Raw genomic sequence first — 27,313 nt, forward strand, 5'->3', positions numbered from 1 at the left:
TGCTGGAAAAAGGACATCTGGATTAGAACAAAAATCAAGATGCCAGTTAGAACTTGACATATTCAAAGAATATAGTGAGGGTACCTGTAATTATTTTTGTTGAGAAGGGGGCGCTGTAGCTTCCGCCAGGTCTCTCTCCATGCAACTCTATTTCATACTCTGCCCCAGGGTGCAAATCCGTTAAGTCGACACTTCTCTCTGTCCCTGGAATGCTGATTTTTTTCGGAGGTGCCCCAGATTTGGGATCCCTATAGTAGAGGAAAAACTTATGGAAGAAATTGGGCGGAGCTGTCCATGTCACACGGAGCTGGTTTGGAGAGAGTTTGGTCACTTGTAGGTTCTTCAGTGGACCTTCGGGAGTTGAGGTGGGTGTGGTGATGGTTTGGATCTTGTCATTTGTTGGTGAACTTGGAGCTGAAGGAAAAGAGATTTGAGGTGAGGGAACCAGAAATTCTTTTTTTTTTTTTAAGTTTCATCAACTTCCTCCCTTAGTTAGTATGGCGAGCATATTTCTCTACTTTGTGGATAGTAGTAACTCCAGGGCTTCTCAAGGGCTTCTTGTATCTCTCTGTGTGCCTTTTCATTGCAGTTTGAATTTTTGAGCCTTTGAAATGTGACAGATTATGACATTGGAATCAGAAATGGGAAATTTCTAGAACTGTACCCCAGAATGACTCTGTGAGTGAGATGTTTCATCTCTCTAAATTTGATAAATAATGGGAGGTGGGGGGTGGGCGGCACTGTTTTGCAGTGGTTCTCCTCCTACCTTTTGGACAGGTCGCAGTCGGTGTTGGTGGGGGGGCAGAGATTGTCCCCGAGGCCCCTTACTTATGGGGTGCCACAGGGCTCGGTCTTATCCCCCCTACTATTTAACATATGCATGAAACCGCTGGGCGAGATCATTCGGAGGCACGGGATAAAATACCATCAATATGCGGACGATACACAGTTGTATCTGTCCGCCCCGTGCCAACTCAATGAAGCGGTGGAAGTGATGAACCGGGGCCTTGAGGCTGTTAAAGACTGGATGAGAGCTAACAAACTGGTGCTCAACCCGGAAAAGACCGAGTGGCTGTTGTGTTTTCCTCCCAATAATTCGGCTAATCTTCCATCAATCAGGCTGGGGGGACAAAATTTATACCCTTCAGACAGGGTCCGCAACTTGGGAGTCCTCCTGGACCCACAGCTGAGTTTTGACCATCATTTGTCAGCTGTGACCAGGGGGGCATTTGCCCAGGTTCGCCTGATGTGCCAGTTGCGGCCCTACCTGAACCGGGAGGCCCTCACAACAGTCACTCGAGCCCTTGTGATCTCTAGGCTGGAATACTGCAATGTGCTCTACATGGGGCTGCCCTTGAAGAGCATCCGGCGACTTCAGCTAGTCCAGAATGCGGCCGTGCGAGTGATCGTGGGCGCACCACGGTTCGCCCACATAACACCGATCCTCCGTGAGCTGCGCTGGCTACCTGTTGATCTCCGGGTGCACTTCAAGGTCCTACTTACCACCCACAAAGCGCTCCATGGTAGTGGATCTGGCTATTTGAGAGACCGCCTTCTGCCAATTACCTCCCTGCGTCCCATCAGATCGCACAGGGTAGGCCTCCTCCGAATTCCATCCGCCAGTCAGTGCCGACTGGCGACTACGCGGAGGAGAGCCTTCTCAGTCGCAGCTCCGACGCTATGGAACAATCTCCCCGTGGAGATCTGCACCCTCACCACCGCCCAGGCCTTCCGCACGGCCCTTAAGATCTGGCTATCCCGTCAGGCCTGGGGATAAAAATCTTAGTTTGTCCCCTCCCGAATGATGAATGAATGTTGTGCTCTATTTTTAATATTATGTATTGTCTTATGTTTTTTTTGTCTTTGTACCCCCCTCCCCGTGCTTTGTAAGCCGCCCTGAGTCCCCTCAGGGAAAAGGGCGGCCTATAAATTATAATAAACATTCCAAACATTCCAAACATGTTCCAAATCCTATTTTAAATGAAAGAAAAATTCACAAAAATGTTGATATCTGGATTTCCGAAGCTGAGTTGCTCATTACCAAAAAGCTCCCAAGAAAGCTGTGCATGCATGTGCAGGGAAGCGAGAGTGGTGGTGGTCACGTGTGCATGCGCAAGGGGCATGGCACAGGGGCATTAAATTATGGGGGTGGGCACGTGAGTGAGCACGATAGCGCGCGTGCCTGTGCTTTTGGCACCCGAAAAAGTTTTTCCATCACTGCTCTATCATCTACTTTGCTGGAAAAAGGACATCTGGATTAGAACAAAAATCAAGATGCCAGTTAGAACTTGACTAATTCAAAGAATATAGTGAGGGTACCTGTAATTATTTTTGTTGAGAAGGGGGCGCTGTAGCTTCCGCCAGGTCTCTCTCCATGCAACTCTATTTCATACTCTGCCCCAGGGTGCAAATCCGTTAAGTCGACACTTCTCTCTGTCCCTGGAATGCTGATTTTTTTGGGAGGTGCCCCAGATTTGGGATCCCTATAGTAGAGGAAGAACTTATGGAAGAAATTGGGTGGAGCTGTCCATGTCACACGGAGCTGGTTTGGAGAGAGTTCGGTCACTTGTAGGTTCTTCAGTGGACCTTCGGGAGTTGAGGTGGGTGTGGCGATGGTTTGGATCTTGTCATTTGTTGGTGAACTTGGAGCTGAAGGAGAAGAGATTTGAGGTGAGGGAACCAGAAATTCTTTTTTTTTTTTAAAGTTTCATCAACTTCCTCTCTTAGTTAGTCTGGTGAGCATATTTCTCTACTTCGTGTTGTAACTCAAGGACTTCTTGTATCTCTCTGTGTGCCTTTTCATTGCAGTTTGAATTTTTGAGCCTTTGAAATGTGACAGATTATTACATTGGAATCAGAAATGGGAAATTTCTAGAACTGTAGCCCAGAATGACTCTGTGAGTGAGATGTTTCATCTCTCTAAATTTGATAAATAATGTTCTAAATCCTATTTTAAATGAAAGAAAAATTCACAAAAATGTTGGCATCTGGATTTCCGAAGCTGGGTTGCTCATTACCAAAAAGCTCCCGTGAAAGCTGTGCGCGCATGTGCGGGGAAGTGTGGGTGGTGGTGGTCACGTGTGCATATGCAAGGGGCATGGCGCGGGGGCATTAAATTATGGGGGTGGGCACGTGAGTGAGCACGATAGCGCGCGTGCCTGTGCTTTTGGCACCCAAAAAAGGTTTTCCATCACTGCTCTATCATCTTCTTTGCTGGAAAAAGGACATCTGGAATAGAACAAAAATCAAGATGCCAGTTAGAACTTGACAAATTCAAAGAGGTGAGGGTACCTGTAATTATTTTTGTTGAGAAGGGGGCGCTGTAGCTTCCGCCAGGTCTCTCTCCCTGCAACTCTATTTCATACTCTGTCCCAGGGTGCAAATCCGTTAAGTCGACACTTCTCTCTGTCCCTGGAATGCTGATTTTTTTGGGAGGTGCCCCAGATTTGGGATCCCTATAGTAGAGGAAGAACCTATGGAAGAAATTGGGTGGAGCTGTCCATGTCACACGGAGCTGGTTTGGAGAGAGTTTGGTCATTTGTAGGTTCTTCAATGGAGCTTCGGGAGTTGAGGTGGGTGTGGCGATGGTTTGGATCTTGTCATTTGTTGGTGAACTTGGAACTGAAGGAAAAGAGATTTGAGGTGAGGGAACCAGAAATTCTTTTCTTAAAAAAAAAAAAAGTTTCATCAACTTCCTCCCTTAGTTAGTCTGGCGAGCATATTTCTCTACTTCGTGGATTTTACAGGAGGTTGGGGAGGAACATGGGCCAGTCCTGGAGTCTGGGGAAGGCTCTGATGTGGGCTCTGTGTTCGAGGCAGAGAGGGGGCCAGAACTATATGCCAGTTATCAGCTGATCAGAGTCAGACATCAGTGAGGCAGACAAACAGCTGGAGCCTGTTCCCAGTGTGCGCATGCAGAGAGTTGCCAGACGAAGGGAACAGCTAAGGAAAAGGGGTCGACTTCGGAGTAAGGCCACCGTGGACGATGAATGGCCCTCCCAGAGGAAATAAAAGAGGAGTGAAAGGAGAAGGGAGTTTGCAGGAGAAAATTAGTTCCCTTAATTGGTTTGTGACTCTCCAAGACTCCTTGCCACGTTTTGCAGATATCAGCATGTCAGCTCTCCAAGCCAGATAAGGTCTGTGACCATAAATCCTCCTTTGAAAGACTTTGCCCGCTGTGAATGAGCATAATTCACAGCAAATTAATAAAAGGAGTTTTTGTAGGGACAAGGAATTTGCTTCCTGTTCTTGGAAAGCCTCGGTCAGAACAGCAGCAGTTCATGACAACTAGAAGCCATTGCTTACCTGGGACGACTTCCAAGGACACGGGCCCAAAGGGCTTACGGCCCAGGAGAACATAAAGGTTGAATTTGTATTTTCGGGAAGGCACCAAGTTGGAAATCGTGGCTTCTCGAGAGTTCTTGTCCATTTTAAGCATCTTGGGCTTCCCCTCAGCATCTTTATATTGGATCACAAAGGAGTCAAAAGGCCCAGTAGGGGCACCCCAAGAAAGGTGAACTGAAGTGTCTGTGACTTCTACGAGAGAGAAATCTCCTGGCCTGGGCTTTTCTGGTTCTACTTCTGATTAAAAAAAAAATGGAAAGAGAAGATGATGGTTAGGAATTTCTTGGAAGAAGAGGAAAGCACAGATGATGGGAGAAAATACGACTGCGTCAGTGGTGGGATTCAGCCAGTTCGCACCACTTCGGGAGAACCGGTTGTTAACTTTCTGAGCAGTTTGGTGAACTGGTTGTTGGAAGAAATCATTAAGGCAGAGAACCGGTTGTTAAATTATTTGAATCCTATCACTGGACTGCGTGTATGAATCTTGCAGATTAACAGAGTTGGAAGGGACCTTATACGTAAGTCTGTGATGGCAAACCTATGGCAGCCGGAGCCATTTCTGAGGGCACGCGAGACGTTGCCCTGTCAGCTCCAGCGTGCATGCGCGTGCTGGCCAGCTAATTTTTGGGCTTGATTTTCAACCATTTTTCGCCCTCTGGAGGATTCCCACTTCTGGCTCCAAGAAATCTGTGCGTGCATGTGCGGGGAAGCGAGGGTGATGGTGGTGACATGTGCATGCGCAAGGGGCATGGCGCAGGGGACATTATAGGGGTGGGCACATGAGTGAGCACGATAGCATGCGTGCATGTGCTTTTGGCACCCGAAAAAGGTTTTCCATCACTGCTCTATCATCTTCTTTGCTGGAAAAAGGACATCTGGAATAGAACAAAAATCAAGATGCCAGTTAGAACTTGACAAATTCAAAGAATATAGTGAGGGTACCTGTAATTATTTTTGTTGAGAAGGGGGCGCTGTAGCTTCCGCCAGGTCTCTCTCCCTGCAACTCTATTTCATACTCTGTCCCAGGGCGCAAATCCGTTAAGTCGACACTTCTCTCTGTCCCTGGAATGCTGATTTTTTTGGGAGGTGCCCCAGATTTGGGATCCCTATAGTAGAGGAAAAACCTATGGAAGAAATTGGGTGGAGCTGTCCATGTCACACGGAGCTGGTTTGGAGAGAGTTCGGTCACTTGTAGGTTCTTCAGTGGACCTTCGGGAGTTGAGGTGGGTGTGGCGATGGTTTGGATCTTGTCATTTGTTGGTGAACTTGGAGCTGAAGGAAAAGAGATTTGAGGTGAGGGAACCAGAAAAAATTTTTTTTTTAAAGTTTCATCAACTTCCTCTCTTAGTTAGTCTGGCGAGCATATTTCTCTACTTCGTGGATTTTACAGAAATCACCTGAGTCAGAATTTAGAACTTATTCTAAATATTCACTCTATTATGTTCTATCCTATCCATTGGTGGGATTCAACCAGTTCGCACCTATTCGGGAGAACCGGTTGTTAATTTTCTAAGCAGTTCAGAGAACCAGTTGTTGGAAGAAATCTCATTTTGTTTTTTCCCACTTTACAGGGCTAATCCTGTAAGGAAGGCAGGAAGGAAACATTCTGGCGTTGTTTCTAGCCTAATCTTTATTGCCATGATTACAGACACTGCTTCTCCAGTTAAGCCTCATTGCATTGTAACAGCTAAGGGGAAGCGTCCATCTACCTGATTGATGTTGAGTTGGCCATGCCCACCCAGCCACATGACCACTGAGCCACACCTACCCAGCTCGTCATTAGGACAGAGAACTGATTGTTAAACTATTTGAATCCCGCCACTGAACCTATCCTATCCCATCCCATCCCATCCTATATTATTATAATTTTAAGTGTGAGGAATTGATGCAAGTGTCATATCTAGACAACATGCTTAACTTGGCTAGTCAGGTGAGTTGAGTTGTGCCTCATTTTATGACCTTTTTTAACCACAGTTGTTAAATGAATCACAACATTTCTCAAGTTAGTAATATGGTTGTTAAGTGAATTTGGCTTTCCCATTGACTTTGCTGGTAAGGAGATCATAAAAAATGATCACATAACCCCGGGAAACCACAACCGTCATAAATACATGCCAGTTGCCTAGCATCCGAATTCTGCTCACATGACCAAGGGGAGGCTGCAATGTTAAGTGTGAAAAATGGTCATAAGTCCCTTTTTTCAGTTCTTCCAACACCGAACAACTTCCAACAGTCACGAAAGGAATGGTTGTAACTCAAGGACTTCTTGTATCTCTCTGTGTGCCTTTTCATTGCAGTTTGAATTTTTGAGCCTTTGAAATGTGACAGATTATGACATGGGAATCAGAAACGGGAAATTTTTAGAACTGTACCCCAGAGTCATTCTGTGAGTGAGATGTTACATCTCTCTAAATTTGATAAATAATGTTCCCAATCCTATATTAAATTAAAGAAAAATTCACAGAAATGTTGCTATCTGGATTTCCAAAGCTGAGTTGCTCATTACCGAAAAGCTTCAAATGTTCTCTCAAAATAAGCTTAATTTCATAATTAAGCATTTCATGCAGTTAATGTTGTAGAATTACACATAACTACATGTGTATTATTTTGAGCAGAGACCAGTTCTGTTTCAAGTATTCCATATAAATAGTCATGCTAAGGAAGTAAGCTGCATAAGACATCATTATGCCAAAATAATGAGTCATTATGACAGTAAATAAGATGCCAAAATCAATAATTATGCATTCTCTAAAATATTTGTATTCAGCAGAACCAATTATAGGGAATATGTGGGACAGTGAAATTAATTTAAAAAGATAAACTTTTTAAACTAATCCGTGAATTATTTTGAAGGTAGAAACGGAATTCTGTTATTTAGCTTTCAAGTTTTTATCCTTCCTTTTTTGCTTAGCTTAAGGAGCATTGGTTTTGGTGCCAATTTTTTTTTTTCCTGACATGGAAACTTTATCTAAAGATAAAGAACTTCAATTCAGAGCAAGGGCAGTGCTTCCTGAATCACATAACGCCCAATTCTAAATACACAAACTTTTTGACATCTAGACAAGCCCATTTCCTCAATTATAAAAACTAGCTATTTTCCGAGGGTGGGAGTATCTTCATAGATCATCCCGTTCTATCATTCTTAATCCACCTTTTTACATAAGTATACTTTGTTTACCTTAGATTTAAAGAAGGGAAATTTGTTCAGAAATAGTGTAGGGTCTCCTGCTTGGGCAGGGGGTTGGACTAGATGACCTGCAAGATCCCTTCCAACTCTGTCTATTCTATTCTATTCTATTCTATTCTATTCTATTCTATTCTATTCTATTCTATTCTATTCCATTCCATTCCATTCCATTCCATTCCATATTATTATAATTTTAAGTGTGAGGAATTGATGCAAATATCATATCAAGACAACATGCTTAACTTGGCTTTAAAAACCATAATTGCTGCATTCACATAACCTGCTGTGTCCAAGCAACTATCGGTACCAGCAGTCCTTGAGTTACAACCATTCATTTAGTGACTGTTTGAAGTCGCAACAGCACTAAAAAGTGACTTATGACTATTTTTCACACAACCGTTGCAGCATCCCCATGGTCACATGAACAAAAATTCAAATGCTGATTAAGGAAGCTGATGGAGGGTTTCGAGATTTTACAAGATATGTAATAAGCAACAAGTTGCGAAGTCCAAAGTTGATGAATAACCAGAAGACCAATTCCACAAATGGCAAAAGAAATAGGACTTCACTATTACTGGAAAGACACAGGTTGAGATATGAAAATTAATAAGAAAACATTAGTTAAATTTAGTTAAAATTAGAGCATTATGTTAAAAATGTTGTGATAATGATAAAGGTAGGTAAATAATTGATAGTGATAACAACGTATACATTTGTATTGGTTTGATGAGAGGAAATTTGGTATAAATTTTTAAATGGTGAAAAAAGGGGGGAAAGTAAGTTAAATATAGTCAAACTATTGTTAAATAAATGACTGATAATGATAATAATGTAATAATTTGTATTGACAGGGTAAAAGGGAAAATTGGAAATAAATTGTAAACAATGATTAAGAAAAGAGGTTTAAAAATGTTGTTATTGAACATAATTAATGTTTATTTTGAATGTGTTATAAAGGTATAATGTGGTTGGATGATATTGAAAGTAGATAAGGGAATGCCACTATGTGGTTTTGTTTTAAATTTTGGAATGTTTGTTTTAAAGGGACGTTAAAACAACTGTAGTCATATGAAGGATGAGGTATGATGATAACAATACATCTATGTATATGTGATGTAAAATAGATAATTTGATATGAATCAGAGTTGATGAGTGTGGAAGAGTTACACAAAAACTCTTCGTAACCAACTGACTCACTTTTTACAATTTGTAATGGAGGATGATTTTGTTTGTTGTTATTCGAAAAATAAAAAAAAATATTTAAAAAAATTCAAATGCTTGGAATTGGCATGTATTTATGACGATTATAGTGTCCCAGGGTCATGTGATCCCCTTTTATGACCTTCTGACAAGCAAAATCAATGGAGGAGTCAGATTCACTTAACAACCGTGTCACTAACTTAACAACTCCTGTGGTTCACTTAACAACCGTGGCAAGAAAGTTTGTAAAATGGGGCAAAACTAACTTAATAGCTTTCCTGCTTAGCAACAGAAATTTTAGGCTCAATTGGTCGTAAATCGAGGACTACCTGTACGGTTAGTGCCCGACTTATGACCTGTCTCCAAGTAACCCTTTGAAGATCCAATGGACCCATCTTGGGGGTACTTAAAACCGGGATTGAAAGTTCTGATGGTTACCCCCCCCAGTCACATGACAGAGCCTCGGTTCCTTGGCAACCTTGGTTGCTTGGCAACCAGGTCTCATTTACGGCTCTTTGCAGCACCCTGCAGTCACGTGACCCTATTTTATGTTGGTTTTGCCCAAGCCAAAGATGACATTTTACTTCCAATTTTGGCAAAACTGTGCCCAATGTTCACTTAACGGCCACCGCACAAATGATAGTAGAATAAAGTTTTTTCACATGACTGACCCTCTTTACAACGGCCGCAAATTACAAGCGTGATAGGCAGACTCTGTTGTGGTAGCAAATCATGGACTGTCTTTCCTCCATTTTATGGCTCACAGTGATAGTTTGCTCCACCAGCTACATGAAGGGCTGGTTTTCACAATGGGAGGTAGAAGCTGCCCAGTGGTGGGTTTCAAATTTGTTTAGAACCTCTTTTGTAAGTGTGGCCTGCTTTGTGGGAGTGGATTGCCAGCCATGTGACCAAGTGGGAGTGACTTGCCAGCCATGTGACTGGGTAGGCGTGGCCAACTTGTAAAATGTGGTGAAACTCACTTAACAACGCTCTTGCTTAGCAACCAAAATGTTGGCTCAGAAACTCTGGCATTTGAAGCACGCAAGTCTTAAAGCTGTCAAGTTACAAGACCCTTGCACCCCTAACCCTTTAGAAATAAAAACCCAGGAGTGTTCAAACTTGACAGCTTTAAGACTTGTGGACTTCAACTCCCAGAATTCCTCCTCTCGCTCTTAATCTTGATGATGTGCCGATGGGCGGGGGGAGGGAGCTGGAACTGGTTCTAAACAGCACTGTAGATTTGTGGAACCTCTTCTATAGAAGAGGTTAGAACTGGCATCCCTGAAGCTGCCCGACAATATTGTGGGAATCAGGCCTAAGGTTCATTTCAACAGAGAGATATGCTAGCCAGACATGTATCAGAGCTGATCTTCCCACTATTGCCAGAAGAACAAGCAAAGTCTTTAGAATAAGGTTCCCTTCATTTCAGAAAATAAAAACCTAGAAATCCCAGCTAAACGGCAAGAAAGACACTTAGAAATTGTGGTTTGGAGGTGTGAAGGTGGTGGCAACAGCAGCAGTGGCAATAATAGCAGAGCAACGACATAAACTGGCTCGACACTGAAAGCCAACATTGCTGGAACGGAAGCTGAAAAGAAAGTTTTGAGCCACAGAAATGCAACATTAAGGCAAGAACTTGAAGCCTGGAAAATTAAAGTGATTAAACACAAAAAAGACTTTTCTCTTGAACAACTATCAGCACCTGACTGTGGCTGAAAAGAAGGCGAGTGGCGTGTTAAAAATTTAAATAACACATAAGAGAGGAGAATGTCAGCACCAGGACAATGTTTCTACGCAAAGATAATTTTCAGCGTGATTTCAACACCCACACGTAAATGTTTTGATGGTCTGATTTTGATCTCTTCAGTTTTGACAAACTCTGCCTTTCATTTGTATCTATTTGAGCCAACATATTGAGAAATGTTTTACCAAATTGTGTAAAACCTTTCAGTAAATCAGGAGAATATTGGACATAAACGTGTATCCATTTATATACAGGCTATTTTTATGAAGAGACAGGGGCTGCTGTGGGGTGATATTGGAGAAATTATTCTTTCTCAGACTCACTGTAAGGATAAAAACGGTGATTTCTTCAGAAGAAAGTCAGGTTTTAAATTATTAAGAAATAATTCAATATATTTCAGTCACTTCTCTGTGCTCTCTAAGCTCTTTACACACGTTATCATCCACAGTTGTAATAAAATCCTTCCTTGTGTGATTGTGTGGGAAAAACATCCCATAGTTTGCAAATAGACATCAGAGGAACTCTGGACAACATATAAAAGATGAACGGGAAGCACTTTGGCTACAGGAAGTGGCGTGTAGCAAAATCAAAACACATCACAACAAACTTTGGAGCAGCAAGTAAAGGCGCATTTTGGCTTGGAGAAGAAATTAGCTGGTGGACATTGTGACGTCTGCGTGAAAGCAATATGGCAGAGAAGAAGGACTTTCTTTTAAGGGAGGAAAATAGCCAGCAGCCTATTGTCCAAGCAACTTTGGGGGAGGACGTGAAAGCAAAGTGTGATTACATATTTGGCCATGTGTGGGGGCCACAGAAGCTCGACTTTGCAACAACACAAACAAGGCATGTGATGCGACTATTATAGGCAAAAGGAGAGAGAAAACTGCCATGGTAGAAGGCTGCCCTACCAACCCTGGTACCTGTGGCAGTTATAAAGGAGTAGGACTTAGAGGAATGTCCCTTCATGACACCATGAATTTCCATCAAGTAGGTTGTTCCAGGTGACAATCCGGTGATGGTTGCTGTGGAAGCATCTCCAGGGACTATTAACTCCTTTCTTTCTCCAGTCACCATGTTTCGGTAGCGGATGACCACATGGTCAGAAATGCCCCTCACGCTGTCCAAAGACACCTCAATGTGGTCTGGGGAGCTGGTCACCACCGCTGGCTTGGCATGGTCCGGACGGAGGTATCCATCTGAGTAGGCACTATCTGCTTCGGTTATTGGAAATTCCCTTTTCAGAGACATATTGCTCGTTTCTTGGACAAGACGTTCTTCAACCTTCTCTTGAAATTCAATGGGCTTCATCCGTTTGAGGTAGAGGTAGATGTCCCTGGCCACGCTCTGGATCGTCTGGTTGCCTCGGAGAGGGAAATTGGTGGCCCGGAGGTAGCTCTCGAGCCGCTCAAGGAGGGTCCCGTTGTATGGGGACAGTTTGGATGAGATATTCTGGGTCATTCTTTTCAGGAATTGCTCCTTAGTCAGTAAGGTGGTGTTGGTGGGGCGGCGACCCGGATGTGGTTTAGTGCCTGGTTTCTTCCCTTCAGACTCAGAAGAGGGAGTGTCTGGCTTTTTATGGGAAGAGGGGGGCGGTGTCAAGTAGTTGCGACTTGGTTGAATTGGAGCTGGTGCTGGTGGGATCAAAAATGCAGGAGGTTATGGCAAAGTACTCAGCAGGAATAAGTCATGGAAGTGAGATGTATGGCTATTGGCTAGAAATATAGGTAGCCCTAGACCAGGGATCGGCAAGCTTAAACACTCAAAGAGCCATTTGGACCCACGGAAAAGAAAACACCGGGAGCCACAAAGGTCCTAACTGGAAGCCCCCTGTTCAATTCTGGAGCTGACCGGAAGTTCAGTTCCCCCACACCATAGAGTCTCCTCCTACCGCGGTGTCCTTTTTCCTCTTCCTGTCATAACCGAAAGCCCTATCAATTGTGGAGACAACTGGAAAACCCTCCCCTTGGCATAGAGTCTTCTCTTGGTGCACTGTGCTTCTCTCCCCACTACCCCACCGGAAGTTCCTCTCAAAATTGTGGCACCGACCGGTGACGGAGCTGCAGCAGAGGGAGGAAAGAGCCACATGCAGCTCCAGAGCCGCAGTTTGCTGACCCCTGCCCTAGAATTACGACAGTTCGTTTAGCGACAATCTGTAATCTACCATGGCACTGAAGAAAGGACAATTTTTCACAGTTATGATCGTTGCAACATCCCCATGGTCATGTGATTCAAATGCAGACACTTGGCAACTGACTCACATTTATGACAGTTGCAGTGACCTGGGGTCATGTGATCATTTTGGGGTGACCTTCCAACGAGCAAAATCAATGGGGATGCCAGATTCGCTTAACAACTTAACAACTGCGGTGATTCACTTAACAACGGTGGCAAGAAAGGCTGCAAAATGGGGCAAAATTCACTTAACAACTGTCTCATTTCGCAGTAAGAAACTTTGGGCTCAACTGTGGTTGTAAGTCGAGGACTACCTGTATGGAGCCCTATTTAACCTAGCTTTTTAATTTCCCCACCACTGTACACTGCATTCAGCTTTTATCAGTTTTTGCTGTGCTGCAGCCCGATTCTACACTTGCTGGAATTCATTTTTTTTTCTTATTAATCTACATTCAGTACCCCATCACGACAAAGTGAAAACCGAATTTTAGAAATGTCTGTAAATTTAGTAAAAGGAAAAAAAACCTGAAATATTATATCGGCATAAGTATTCAGACACCTTGCAACAACATGTGAAACTCAAATGCCTCCCATTTTTCTTGATCAAAGCTGTCATGTTCCTACACCTTGAAAGGAGTCCACCTGTGGTAAATTAAATTGATTGGACATGATTGGGAAAGGCATTTCAATTTTTTTTCTTTTTAATAAATTTACAGACATTTTTAAAATGCTGTTTTCACATTGGAAAACAGCTCTGTAGATCAAAGAGGGGGGGAAATAAAGTTCAACAACTGTAGAATTTGGCTAAAGGTGAAGGTAAAGGTTCCCCTCGCACATTTGTGGTAGTCGTTCCCGACTCTAGGAGGCAGTGCTCATCTCCATTTCCAAGCCAAAGAGCCAGCGCTGTCCAAAGACGTCTCCATGGTCATGTGGCCGGCATGACTAAATGCCAAAGGTGCACAGAACGCTGTTACCTTCCCACCAAAGGTGGTTCCTATTTTTCTACTTGCATTTTTACATGCTTTCAAACTGCTAGGTTGGCAGAAGCTGGGACAAGTAGCAGGAGTTTACTCGGTTATGCGGCGCTAGGGATTCGAACCGCCTAACTGCCAACCGTTCTGATTGACGCGGTCAGCGTCTTAGCTACTGAGCCACCGCGTCACTCTAGAATCAGGCTGCAGCCCTAGCAAAATTGACAAAAGCGAAGGGGCTCTGAATACTTTCTGAATGCACTGTTTAGATTGGAGCTGGCACATGCCACTACAATGTTAGACTTGGCAACTTATCCATGCTGCCTATCAGTGATGGGTTTCAAAATTTTTTAGAACCTCTTCTGTAAGTGTGGCCTGTTTTGTGGGAGTGGCTTGCCGGCCATGTGACCGGGTAGGAATGGCTTGCCAGCCATGTGACAAAGTGGGAGTTGCTTGGCAGTAATGTGACTGGGTGGGCGTGGCCAAATTGTAAAATGGGTGAAACTCACTTAACAACGCTCTTGCTTAGCAACCAAAATGTTGGCTCAGAAACTCTGGCATTTGAAGCATGCAAGTCTTAAAGCTGTCAAGTTACAAGACCCTTGCAACCCTAACCCTTTAGAAAAAAAAAAAAACCAGGGGTGTTCAAACTTGACACCTTTAAGACCTGTGGACTTCAACTCCCAGAATTCCTCCTCTCGCTCTTCATCTTGATGATGTGCGGACGGGCGGGGGGAGGGAGCTGGAACCGGTTCTAAACGGCACTGTAGATTTGTGGAACCTCTTCTATAGAAGAGGCTAGAACTGGCAGGAACCCACCCCTGCTCCTGATCCTGAATTTCCCCAAGGCTGCAATAAAAACAGATGGAGTTAGTGTCAGTCTTTTTACACTTTGCATCCAGGAAACTCCCGTGGTCTGGTTTTCAGAGATCTGTGGATTACATTAGAGGAAGTTCAAATAAAGAAAAGGCATTGCAATTATAACTGTTGAAGGAATGGAAAAAATGAAGACTTGAAAAAAAGTGTAGTAAAAAGGTAATGTAACTGTGAGGAAAGGCTTCCATAGTGAATGAATGCAGAAACACTTTTCACTCATCCTTTCACACTTATTTCTGATCATTTCATCACACCCTGAAAATAAAGCTTAAATTATTGACAAAACTATGGAAGAATGTTTTTTTGAGGATGCTGAACAACCCAGCTGCTAATTTGTTCACAGAACTATCTATCTATCTATCTATCTATCTATCTATCTATCTATCTATCTATCTATCTATCTATCTATCTATCTATCTATCATCTATCTATCATCTATCTATCATCTAACTATCTATCACTCTGTGTGTGTGTGTGTGTGTGTGTGTGTGTTCCAGCATAACTCAGGAACGCCTTGAGCAATTTCAACCAAACTTACTCTCTGGACTTACTCTCTGGATACAAATACTGTGGGAGTAAGACAGCCCTAATACCCTCGGGGTGCATGTTTTGTTACGATACAGCTTGTTGTGCCTTAAAATGACTTCTACTATAGTGCCATAAAATGGCTTCTAAAATATGACTGGGTGGGAGTGGCTTGCCGGCGACTGGGTGGCCAACTTGTAAAATGTGGTGAAACTCACTTAATAACGCTCTTGCTTAGCAATCAAAATGTTGGCTCAGAAATTCTGGTATTTGAAGCACTCACGTCTTAAAACTGTCAAGTTACAAGACCCTTGCACCCCTAACCCTTTAGAGAGAAAAAACCCCAGGGGTGTTCAAACTTGACAGCTTTAAGACTTGTGGACTTCAACTCCCAGAATTCCTCCTCTTGGTCTTCATCTTGATGATGTGCGGACGGGCGGGGGGTGGGAGGGAGAGTTGGAACTGGTTTTAAACGGCACTGTAGATTTATGGAACCTCTTCTATAGAAGAGGTTAGAACTGGCAGGAACCCACCCCTGAACCTAGGATTGTGTTGACTTTTTTGGCTGCCCGCTACATACTGCTGGCTGATATTTTAAGTGCTAATGACCAAATAGCTGCAAAGAATATACATCCTTCCATTCCCCACCTGTCAGCTAAATCTGAAGAAGCTTCTCTTGAATGAGAAGCCAAATGTATTCAAAGGAAAAACAAAAATCAAGAAAGTCCAGTTGCCTTCCTGAAAAAGCACCTTTGGGACAACCGTGACCTGGGTGATTGAGAATCTCCAAAGACATTTCCAGACAAAATAAAATAGACCAATGTTTCTCAATCTTGGCAACTTGAAGATGTCCGGACTTCAACTCTTCTGGGAGTTGAAGTCCGGACATCTTCAAGTCGCCAAGGTTGAGAAACACTGTTCTAGACCAATGCAGTCAAGACACTAGTGATCTACCTGTGGTGCTGACAACAATGCTGGTGGCTCGGCTGTTCTCACCACTCTGACGGGCAACCAAGGTGATGCGGTATCGCGTTCTGCTCTCCAGGTCTTCCAGGGTGACACGCTCAGGGGCTGCGGGCAGCTCTACACGTTTCATGGCTTTAACGGGTCGAGTGGAAACCAGAGGGACGTAGCTGAGGATGTAGCCATCAGGGCGAGAGGCAGGTGGTTCCCATTGCAAGGTCAGGGAGTTTCCCGACACTTGGGATGACTGCAGGCCGGTGGGAGGAGCCACTCCTGGGGGGAAAGGAAGAGATACATGAAACGCAGAACGTTGCATTGGGAGTGGGAATAAGGGTGGGGAACAACTGGAGGTGGAAAGAGATGGGGTTGAGCTTAACGAAAGGAGTAAACAAGAGTCACCACATCTGGTCTGTCAAATCCAGATGACATCAAAATGGCAGCACAGAGCTAGGAAAAAAAATAGTATAACTCTTTGCTGCCATCTAGTGGTTCTTAAGATCCTTGTCCCAAAGGTGCTTTTTTCAAGAGGCAACTGGACTTTTTTTTCCTCCTTGAGGATCCTTCGCTTCTCATCCAAGAAGCTCCTTCAGTTCTGACCGAATGATGGAGAATGAAAGGATCGATACTCCTTGCAGTCATCTGATCGTTAGCACTCTCTGAGAGCCATTGAGGCCACTTGGAGGTTTACCGCAGGGTCACCCATATAGTGCAAATAAGTTGTGGAACCTTCTTGGAACTGCTGAAAGGACTGTGTTGCAAAGTCCTCCATTCCCCACCATTCAGTCAGAACTGAAGAAGCTTCTTGGATAAGAAGCAAAACGTCTTCAAGGAAAAACAAAGAAAGTCCAGTTGTCTTTTGGAAAAAAAAAAAACACCTTTGGAACAAACATGACTTGGATGCCTGAGAATCTCCATATAGACATTAAGATTCTTGCATCTCAGGCCAGTTATTCCTAAATGAGGAATAACAGGAGCTGCAGCTATTTAATGCAAGGAAGGATCAAATGCAGAGAAAGTAGCATAACAAACTGGGAGATATAAACCATTGTTTAATAACGGGCCGATTTACCTCCTCTTAAACTAGCATAATTAAATCCATTTTAATGTATTTTTCCTCTTACTAATTTCATAGATCGAAGAACAGAGTTGGAAGGGACCTTGGAGGTCTTCTAGTCCAACCCCCTGCTTAGGCAGGAAACCCTACACCACTTCAGAGCCAAGGTGGCGCAGTGGTTAAATGCAGCACTGCAGGCTACTGCTAGATCAGCAGTTCAGCGGTTCAAATCTCACCGGCTCAGGGTTGACTCAGCCTTCCATCCTTCCGAGGTGGGTAAAATGAGGACCCAGATTGTTGGGGGCAATATGCTGACTCTCTGTAAACCGCTTAGAGAGGCCTGAAAGGCCTATGAAGCGGTATATAAGTCTACTGCTATTCAGACAAATGGTTGTCCAACATCTTCTTAAAAGCTTCCAATGTTGGAGCATTCACAGCTTCTGGAGGCAAGTTGTTCCACTGATTAATTGTTCTAACTGTCAGAAAGTTTCTCCTTAGTTCTAGGTTGCTTCTCTCCTTGATTAGTTTCCACCCATTGCTTCTTGTTCTGCCCTCAGGTGCTTTGGAGAATAGTTTGATTCCCTCTTCTGTGGGATAGGATCATAATGAAGATATTCACTCTTTATTTTTATTTACTTAGAATGATATTTGGAGAATGAAAACAAAAAAAAAACAGAAAGAGAAAGAAAGAGGAGGAGAAAAGAACACATTGAAATCTGGCAAAATTGCACAAAGAATTTACAAGAAATGAGAAGGGCGGAAAGCATTCTAGTATTACAGGAAAATCCTTGACTTACAACCAAATTTGTTTAGCACCCATTCAAAGTGACAAAGTGGCACCGAAAGAAGTGGTGTATGTCCATTCCTTGCACGTATGACTGTCGCAGTCATGTGATCAGGATTCTGTCGCTTGGCAACCGGCATGCAAATCACACGGTTGCAGCATCCTGGGGGAATCACGTGATTGACACTTGCAATCTTCCCGGACAGCTTCTGACAGGCTAAATCAACAGGTCAACTGGCTTTGCTTAATGACTGCATGATTCACTTAATCACCGTGGCAAAAAAAAAAAGGCTTTGTGAATGTGGACCCATCTTTGACCAGATCTGAATAAACGTGTGACTTAGAGAGAATAGACCAGACCTAGATTTCCTGCTTGACAAGGAGAAGGGAAATTGTATGAAGATGGAACAGGTCAACGAAGGGTTGTGGGGAGGGGGGGGAATGGAAAATGCAGGAGGCGGACAGAAATGGAGCCACAGCTCCAGACTACATACGCGTACGCACGGTCTGGGTGAAAGGGGGTCCGTAGAGTTGCCCTTTTTCTACCCGAACGGTGACTGTGTATTCCTCCCCCGGCTTTAATCCTTTGTATTCAAAGTTCCTTTCGTTGCCAGACAGGTTTATGGATTCGCCCGCCCGAGGATCCTTCTGCAGGTCGGAAAGGGACAAAAGAGACAGAGTGATACCACACACAACACACAGATGCTCATGAGCAGGGGTGTCAAAGTCAATTTCATTGAGGGCCGCATCAGGGTGGTGTTTGACCTGGAGGCCGTGACCGCCTCCTGCAACATACCTCCCAGGCCCAATAAGATCGCACAGGGCGGGCCTCCTCCGAGTACCGTCGACTGCGCAGTGCCGTCTGCCGGCTCTGCGGGGGAGAGCCTTCTCTGTAGCTGCCCCGGCCCTTTGGAATGATCTACCCCCTGAGATCTGGACCCTCCCCACTCTCTTGGCCTTCCGTAAGTCTGTTAAGACCTGGCTGTTCGGGCAGGCCTGGGGCTGTTGATCTAGATTGATCTTCAGCCCCATTAAGATCGAGGGTATGTTGTGTCCTCCTTTAACTCATCTTTGTTCTGTATTTTAAACTTTTTAAAAAAATGCTTTTAAACTGTTTTTATGTAAGCCGCCCGGAGTCCTTCGGGATTGGGCAGCATACAAATCTATTAAAATTGGAAAAAATGGAAAAATTGGGGCCACGGTGGCCGTGGCCAGCTCAACATCACTCATGTTGGGGATGCCTGTGGTGGCCTGAGCACTCTGCCAGTGAAAACAGGCTCCCAAGCTCCGTTTTCAGCTGCGATGGCCTCCTGCAACTCTCTGCCAGCGAAAATGGAACCTCCTACATTCTAAACGCCAGTAGCCCTCCGCTTTCAACAGTTCATTTAGAGACCGTTCAAAGTTACAACAGTTTGAAAAAAGTGACTTTTTTGCAACATCCCCGTGGCCATGTGATTAAAATTCAGATGCATGGCAACTGACACCTCTTTATCTCAGTTGCAGTGTCCTGGGGTCCTGTGATCACCTTTTTTGGGACCTTCTGACAAGCAAAGTCAATAGGGAAGCCAGTTTAACTTAATGACTGTGTTAGTAGCTTAACAACTGCAGTGATTCACTTAACAATGGTGGCAAGAAAGGGTGTAAAATGGGGCAAAATTCACTTAACAACCTTCTTACACAGCAACAGAAATTTTGGACTCAATGGTGATCGTAAGTCGAGGATTACCTGTAAAACGGTTTCTGTGAGTAGTGCAATTTCACCGAGTGTCTGGGGAAAAAAACCCACTGCTATTTTTACTTCTTTCTAGGAGTGAGCCTTCCTGCATATGCACCAGTGGTGGGATTCAAATAATTTAACAACCGGTTCTCTGCCCTAATGACCAACTGGGTAGGCGGGGCTCGGTAGTCATGTGACTGAATGGGCGTGGCAACTTGACGTCACTCACATCGATGGGCACTTTGCCTTAGCTGTTGCAATGTAATAAGGGTTAACCGGAGAGGCAGTTTTTGTAATCAGGGCAATAAAGATTAGGCTAGAAACAACACCCAGAATGTTTCCTTCCTGCCTTCCTTACAGGATTAGCCCTGTAAAATGGGAAAAAAACCAAAATGAGATTTCTTCCAACAACCAGTTCTCTGAACTGCTTGGAAAGTTACTAACTGGTTCTCCCGAATAGGTGCGAACCGGCTGAATCCCACCACTGATATGCACACCTAAAACAAAGTTTACCAAGTTAGATCTTCAAAATGCACAAATAGCCAGGTACCACAACTAGCTTTAAATTAAGTGTTCCTTTACTGCATATTCCCAAGATTGTTTCCAAGAAGCTATTACAGGAGGGCTTCCTGTAATAGAAGAGCCATGGTGATTATAATGCAGTATCGCACGCTAATTCTGCCCGCAGCCAGTAGTTCGATCCTGACTGGCTCATGGTTGACTCTTTCATCCTTTCAAGGTTGATTAAAATAAGGACACAGATTGTTTGGGTGGGGGCATATCAGGGGTGGGTTCCTGCCAGTTCTAACCTCTTCTATAGAAGAGGTTCCACAAATCTACAGTGCTGTTTAGAACCAGTTCCAGCTCCCTCCCCTCGCCCGTCCACACATCATCAAGATGAAGAGCCAGAGGAGGAATTCTGGGAGTTGAAGTCCACAAGTCTTAAAGCTGTCAAGTTTGAACACCCCGGGATATTTTTTTCTAAAGGGTTAGGGATGCAAGGGTCTTGTAACTTGACAGCTTTAAGATTTGCGTGCTTCAAATGCCAGAGTTTCTGAGCCAACATTTTGGTTGCTAAGCAAGAGCGTTGTTAAGTGAGTTTCACCACATTTTACAAGTTGGCCACGTCCACCCAGTCACATGATTACCAAGCCACCCCCACCCGGTCACATGGCCGACAAGCCACTCCCACAAAGCAGGCCACACCTACAGAAGAGGTTCTAAAAAAAATTGAAACCCACCACTGGGGCTTATGCTGACTCTATAAACAGCTTAGAGAAGGCTGTAAAGCACTGTGAAGTGGTGTCTAAGTGCTATTCTTATTGCTATTGCTTTAGTAGCAGAGTGGCTAAGGACTTCGCCTGAGATGCAAAACTGCTGATTTAAAAACTGGCAATGATGTTTTGTTTTGCTTTCATTACTATTTATTCATTCCTGGCGCTACCCCCTCCCCTCCAATTTATTGATTCACTATCATGTTTCCCCCAAAATAAGACAGGGTCTTATTCTCTTTTGACCCCCTGAAATAAGCACTTGGCCTTATTTTCGGGGAGGTCTTATTATTTTTGTGGTGCAGGAGGTGGTGATCGTGGTCACCTCATGGCTGCTGCTGTGTCGCAATATTTTCAGGGAGGGCTTATTATGTGCTCAAAAGCCCGATTGGGTTTATTATCCGGGGAGGTCTTATTTTCAGGAAAACAGTGTAGTTCATCATTTTGAGAAACAGGGATTTAACCCCAGTTTCAAAGAAGCCAAACGAATAAGGTGTGGGGAAAAAAGGTTTTGTGGAGCCTTAATGTAGTTCTCTCAGTTGATGCTGGTGCCATTTCCGTATTCACTGTCCAGAATTCCACTGGAAGGTGAGTAGCCATAGGCAGTTGGTGAATGAATGAATGAATCAATCAATCAATCAATCAATGGACCTGGGACTGAGCTAAATCCTCCCCCCTCTGTATTTCAATTATGCACTGATATTTTTTTTTAAAAATGCATTGGAAAAGTAGGTAGCTATTTTTAATGTACATTACTTGGTGATTCACATTGAAAAGCCGAGGTGGCGCAGTGGTTAGGGTGCAGTACTGCTGGCCACCTCAGCTGACTGTTATCTGAAGTTCAGCGGTTCTAATCTCACCGGCTCAAGGTTGACTCAGCCTTCCATCCTTCCGAGGTGGGTGAAATGAGGACCCAGACTGTGGGGGCGATATGCTGACTCTGTAAACCGCTTAGAGAGGGCTGAAAGCCCTTTGAAGCGGTATATAAGTCTAACTGCTATTGCTATTGCTAACTGCTAAAAGGGCAGATCTGTGCTCATATACTAATGCTTACCATCTTGACTCCAACCTCTCCCTCCCTCCCTCCCTCCCCCTCCCTCTCCTACACACACGCACATAGACACTGGATATTCCTGCCAATACGAAATTATATGCAGCAAGCAAAGTGGAGAGCACAATTTGAGCGGACACAAGCTGTAAAATCATATCTTCATGCAGATCAGGAGAACACAAAAAGAAAATGTGTTTGAGGTGAACTGGGGGCCACACAAAGGACCCCATTTGCCATCTGTGCCTTCCAGAAATAGATAGCCAGACTGAGTGGAGCGGCCTTTAGCAGCCTAAAAAAATTCCAATTGTTTTCTTATAGTAGGAGATACAATGAATAGAAAAGAGTTCTGGTTGAATCCAGATATTGAAGAACTACAACTACCAGCATTCTCTCTGATCACACTGCCTGGGGCTGCTGGGAGTTGTAGTTTAGCAATCATTTGGAAGGCAGCGCAAGTTGGATTCTCCACTTTTGTTGCCCAAGCACATTGTCCCCGGGGTGTATCTTGTTACCTTGGGTGCCACATGGATTTCATATCCATCCACAGAAATCTCGGGGTAGTTCCACTCCAGGCGGAAAGAAGTTTCATCTCGATTTGAAACACGGACACCAATGGATGGAATCTCTGTTTAGGACAAGGAAAAAAAGTATAGTGTTTGTATATAAGTATATAAGTATCAATACTGCTTGCTTTCTAATTTTATAGTCATCTCTTTAGAACTTTACTAAGATAAGATTGCCTTTATTGTCTGAGGGGAGATAGTGAGCATCACCAACAATCAAGGTGCACACCTCTATATTCCATAATAGCTCAAACACTAGATAACCTGTGCCCTGTTGAGCCATTGTTTCAGAGATATTTCCTTATCTAAGAAGAGAAACAGAATCACCACGAATGGGCAAAAAAGCAATGAGTATGGAACAGTGGTGGGTTTCAAAAATTGTTCGAACCTACTCTGTGGGTGTGGCCTCCTTTGTGGGAGTGGCTTGCTGCACATGTGACCAGATATGAAGATGCCGACGACACTTGTCAGAACCACCTTAAATTACCTCACACACAGCACTGGCATGCATAAGAATATGATGTAAACATTTTAAAAGGCATCTTTGGTTTGCGTTAAAACAACTTCAACACACGCAATGTTCTGATTGCACCACAAACGCAGTAGTCATCCTTACCTTTCACAGAGGCACTGAGTTTTATAAATATGAGCATGATAGTGTAGAATAATCGCATCCAAGGACCAGTGGTGGGTTTCAAAAAATTTTGGAACCTCTTCTGTAGGTGTGGCCTGCTTTCCGGGTCCACTGGTGGAACCTCTTCTAACCGGTTCGGTCGATTTGACGAACCGGTTCTACCGAATAGGTGCGAACTGGTAGGAACCCATCTCTGGTATGGAAGGAACTCCTGATTTCCTCCCGGCTTCCCCATTGATTTTCTTTGTAGGAAGTTGACAGGGATCATTAGAAATCTTCCTTTCTGCCTTCCCTATCTCCCTATTCTCCCGCTCCCTTCCAAGCAGGCAAGTAGCTGCTGCTGGGTGGGGGAGGAAACAAGGGATTATGAGAGCGGCTGGGAAACTGTCACAGAATGCTCAAAATGAGCATCACATGACTGCAGCAGTAGCTCAGCAGCACTGAAGTTCTTCAGAGGAAGGCTCAATCTGAAAATAAGAAGGCATGAGAAAGAAGGTTCATTCTCCAAGCTAGTGGGTTGGTTTCCGAATGCTTCGTTACCAGGCTAGCTAGGTAACGTCTTCAGCGGAGTTTAGGGGATGTCAGTGTCACTGTTCTTCTGTTTTTAAGGACTTCAGGGTGGATGTTACCTTGCCTGGGAATGAAATCTTCAGAAACCAAACCACAAGCTCATAGAATGAACCTTTAACCTCATCCTACACCTGTGCTATAGATATTCACCACTACTGCATAAGAAGGAATTTTCTTATAGTGAGAGAACAATTAATCAATGGAACAGTTTAGCTCCCAGAACTAAATTCCTGTAGGTTTTCAAAAAAAGATTGGACAGCCATTTTGTCCTTCCAAGGTCCCTATGATTTTATGACAACTTCCCCAAATTTCATTTCCTTGGGAGTTATGGATCCCAGATTTTTTGGATGCATTCTTTAAATTAGCCCATTTGGGGCATATGGGTTCAGAAATTGTTGCCTATGAGGGGGGGTCCCCAAACTTGGCAACTTTAAGACTTGTGGACTTCAACTCCCAGAATTCTCCAGCCAAATTGGCTGGAGAATTCTGGGAGTTGAAGTCCACAAGTCTTAAAGTTGCCAAGTTTGAAGACCTCTGCCCTATGATGCACCATTTTGCCAATTAAAGATTACAGGAACGATACTTTTAATAGTATATAGATTTGTGCAAGAAAATCCACAGCTCCTTTTTCCTCTCTCTAGCAACCAAGGTGGCGCAGTGGTTAAATGCAGCACTGCAGGCTACTGCTAGATCAGCAGGTCAGCGGTTCAAATCTCACCGGCTCAGGGTTGACTCAGCCTTCCATCCTTCCGAGGTGGGTAAAATGAGGACCCAGATTGTTGGGGGCAATATGCTGACTCTCTGTAAACCGCTTAGAGAGGCCTGAAAGGCCTATGAAGTGGTATATAAGTCTACTGCTATTGCTATTGCTATTGCTCTCTGGTAGCGAAAAATCACCTTGTCATTTATTCATTCAGTGTTTCTCAACCTTGGCAACTTTTAAGGTGTTGTGGACTTCAACTCCCAGAGTTCTCCAGCCAGCATATGTGAGCCAACTCAAAACACACAACAAGGGGATTTAACAGCTGAAGCAAAATAGCATAAAAAGGTGCTGTTTTCCAAGAATCTTAAAATCCAATCCAAATAGTTTTAACTCATTTTCCAAAGCACCGGAAGACAAGGCAAGAAGCAACGAAGGGAAACTAATCAAGGAGGGAAGCAATCAGGAATTTCCGAACAGTGAGAACAATCAAGCAGTGGAATGATTTGCCACAAGAAGTAGGTGCTTCATCACTGGGGGTTTTCAAGAAAGCCACCTATCTGAAATGCAGTGACGTGCGGTGAGGTTTATGGCTGGTGAGGCAGTCCTCTCCCACGACACCCCACTGACTAAAGCACTTTCTTTCGCCCGCCTGTGCTCGCGGCAACCCGCCTGAGCTCTGCCACGGGCACAGGCAGGCGAAAGACAGTGCTTTAGTCACTGGGGTGTCGCGGGAGAGGAGAGAATGCCTGAGCTTTTAACCCTTGCTTAACTCTGCTCGAGTGATCATAAAAAGTCAGATTAGATGAGGCACGTCGTTCTCCTGCCTTCTCCTGTAGAGGACGCTTTTTAGAGGCTTTTTAAAACAGTTAAGCACTAAGCAGAGTCATCCCCTGTGATTCTGGCAGCAACTAGCTCAGCCTGACCTCAGCTTTTGCCTTTTTCCTTTTACATTTTTTTTTCTTTTCATGATGACAGTGGTGAGGCTCTGCCTCCCCTGACTGCACGTCCCTGCTGAAATCATTTCATTTTGTTTCGTTTTATTGAGCTTGTATGCCGCCCACTCCCGAAGGACTCCGGGCGGCTTACAATAAAACAAGGGAGGGGGATAATACACAAGACAACATATTAAAATATACAACAGTCACAATTTCCAAGGGGCTGGATATTTCGAAAGCCCCCCGGCCTGCTGGAGCAGCCAGGACTTAACGGCTTTGCGGAAGGCCGGGAGGGTAGTGAGGGTCCGGATCTCCACGGGGAGATCGTTCCAGAGGGCTGGAGCTGCAACAGAGAAGGCTCTCCCCCGGGGAGTCGCCAGCCGACACTGGCTGGCAGATGGGATCTGGAGAAGGCCTAACCTGTGTGATCTAATCGGTCTATGGGAGGTAATCGGCAGGAGGCGGTCTCTCAGGTACCCAGGTCTGATGCCATGAAGGGCTTTATAGGTAACGACCAGCGCCTTGAAGCGGTAACCAGTGCAGCTCACAGAGGATCGGTGTGACGTGGGTGTACCTGGGTGCACCCATGATCGCTCATGGTATAAGGTATAAGGTCTCCTGCTTGAGCAAGGGGCTGGACTAGAAGACCTCCAATGTCCCTTCCAGCTCTATTCTGATTGATTGTTTTAAACTTTTGTGCCTACCTACTGAACAGTCATCGCCCGCATAGCCACTGTCGCACAGGCACGTTCCATTCTGACATTCTCCGTGGCCACTGCAGTGCTCCGGACACGCCAGCTGACCGCAGTCCACGCCAGTGTAGTCTGGGTGGCAGGAACACACCCCTCCCTGCAGACAGTGGCCTCTCTGGTTACAATCATTGGGACAAGTCTTGGTGCCACATGCCGGCCCGATGAAACCCGGCTCGCACACGCAGCGTCCATTACGACATTCTCCACGCCTGTTGCAGTTGCTAGGGCACGCTCGGGTTGCACAATCCACACCACTGTAACCCGGGTTGCACACGCACCGTCCTGAGATGCATTGGCCATGTCCATGGCAGTTCTGGGGACAAACTGGGTCAGAGCAGGAGGGGCCCACGTATCCTGGGAAGCAGATGCAGCGGCCATCCACACAGCGCCCTTGGTCATTGCAGTCATCGGGGCAAGGGGGCGGCTCTTCGCAGCTGACCCCCGAGTAGCCAGGCTGGCATTGGCAGTGCCCATTGACGCATCTGCCGCGCTCCGGGCCACCGCAGTCTCCGGAGCAGACCGGCTCGGCGCAGGTGGGACCGCCCCAACCCGACTCACATTCGCACAGGCAACGAGAGAGGTCGAAGGATCCGTGGTGCGAACATAACGTGCGAATGTCTGTTTGGCCTAGAGGAGAGAGAGAGAGAGAGACATAAGGAGGCCGAGGGAGGAATTGTTGGTCTGCAAATCGCGTAATTATTGTATTTATAGCCCCTGGAAGGAAGCCCGGGAGTTCCGCTGCTTGTTTTACCTTCAGATGTGAGAATGAATGAAAATAAAACTCAGGTCTTCTAAAGGCTGGTTTTCACAAAGTTATTTGTAGGGAGGGAGGGAAGATGGGAGAGAAGATAGGAAGGGAGGAAGGATGGAAGGAGGAAAAGGAGGAGAGAAGAAAGGAAGAAAGGAGGGAGGAGGGAAGAAAGGAGGGGGAGGATGGGAGGGAGAAGGAGAAAAAGGAAGGAAGAAGGCAGGGGGCAAGAAAGAAAGATAGGAAGGAGAGAGGGAGGGAGAAAGAGAGAAGGAAGAAAGGAGGGAAAAAGAGGGGTGGCAGGAAGGAAAGCGGAATGGAGGATGGAAGAAAGGAAAAAAGAGGGAGGGAGGAGGGAAGAAGGGGGAGGATGGGAGGGAGAAGAAGAAGGAAGGCAAGGAGCAAAAAAGGAAGGAGGAGGGAAGAAGGGGGAAGAAAGGAAGGAGGAAGAGAGAGAAGAAAGAAAGGAGGGAGGTAGGGCAGGGAAGAAAGGAGGAATGGAAGGCAGGAGGGAAGAAAGGTGGGAGGGAGGGAGAAGGAAGGAATTTA

The 27,313-nt window shown here is 44.8% G+C and overlaps 1 protein-coding gene across 1 annotated transcript in view; it reads right to left on the bottom strand.

The window, feature by feature from the left end:
- TNXB (tenascin XB) overlaps positions 1–27,313 on the bottom strand; it is a 129,603-nt gene that overhangs the window by 72,146 nt on the left and 30,144 nt on the right. The window contains exons 3-10 of the mRNA XM_087708098.1: positions 25,969–26,643; positions 22,372–22,484; positions 18,315–18,468; positions 15,974–16,255; positions 11,396–12,106; positions 3,292–3,621; positions 2,320–2,649; positions 85–414 (exon numbers count right to left, since the gene is read on the bottom strand). Coding sequence (XP_087564224.1) covers positions 85–414; positions 2,320–2,649; positions 3,292–3,621; positions 11,396–12,106; positions 15,974–16,255; positions 18,315–18,468; positions 22,372–22,484; positions 25,969–26,643 — 2,925 coding nt within the window. The remainder of the gene's footprint in view (positions 1–84; positions 415–2,319; positions 2,650–3,291; positions 3,622–11,395; positions 12,107–15,973; positions 16,256–18,314; positions 18,469–22,371; positions 22,485–25,968; positions 26,644–27,313) is intronic.

This window comes from Thamnophis sirtalis, unplaced genomic scaffold (genome assembly GCF_051295495.1).
Source record: "Thamnophis sirtalis isolate CommonGarterSnake01/CBP01778 unplaced genomic scaffold, rThaSir2_p1.2 scaffold_3, whole genome shotgun sequence".
Classification (NCBI taxonomy): domain Eukaryota; kingdom Metazoa; phylum Chordata; class Lepidosauria; order Squamata; family Natricidae; genus Thamnophis; species Thamnophis sirtalis.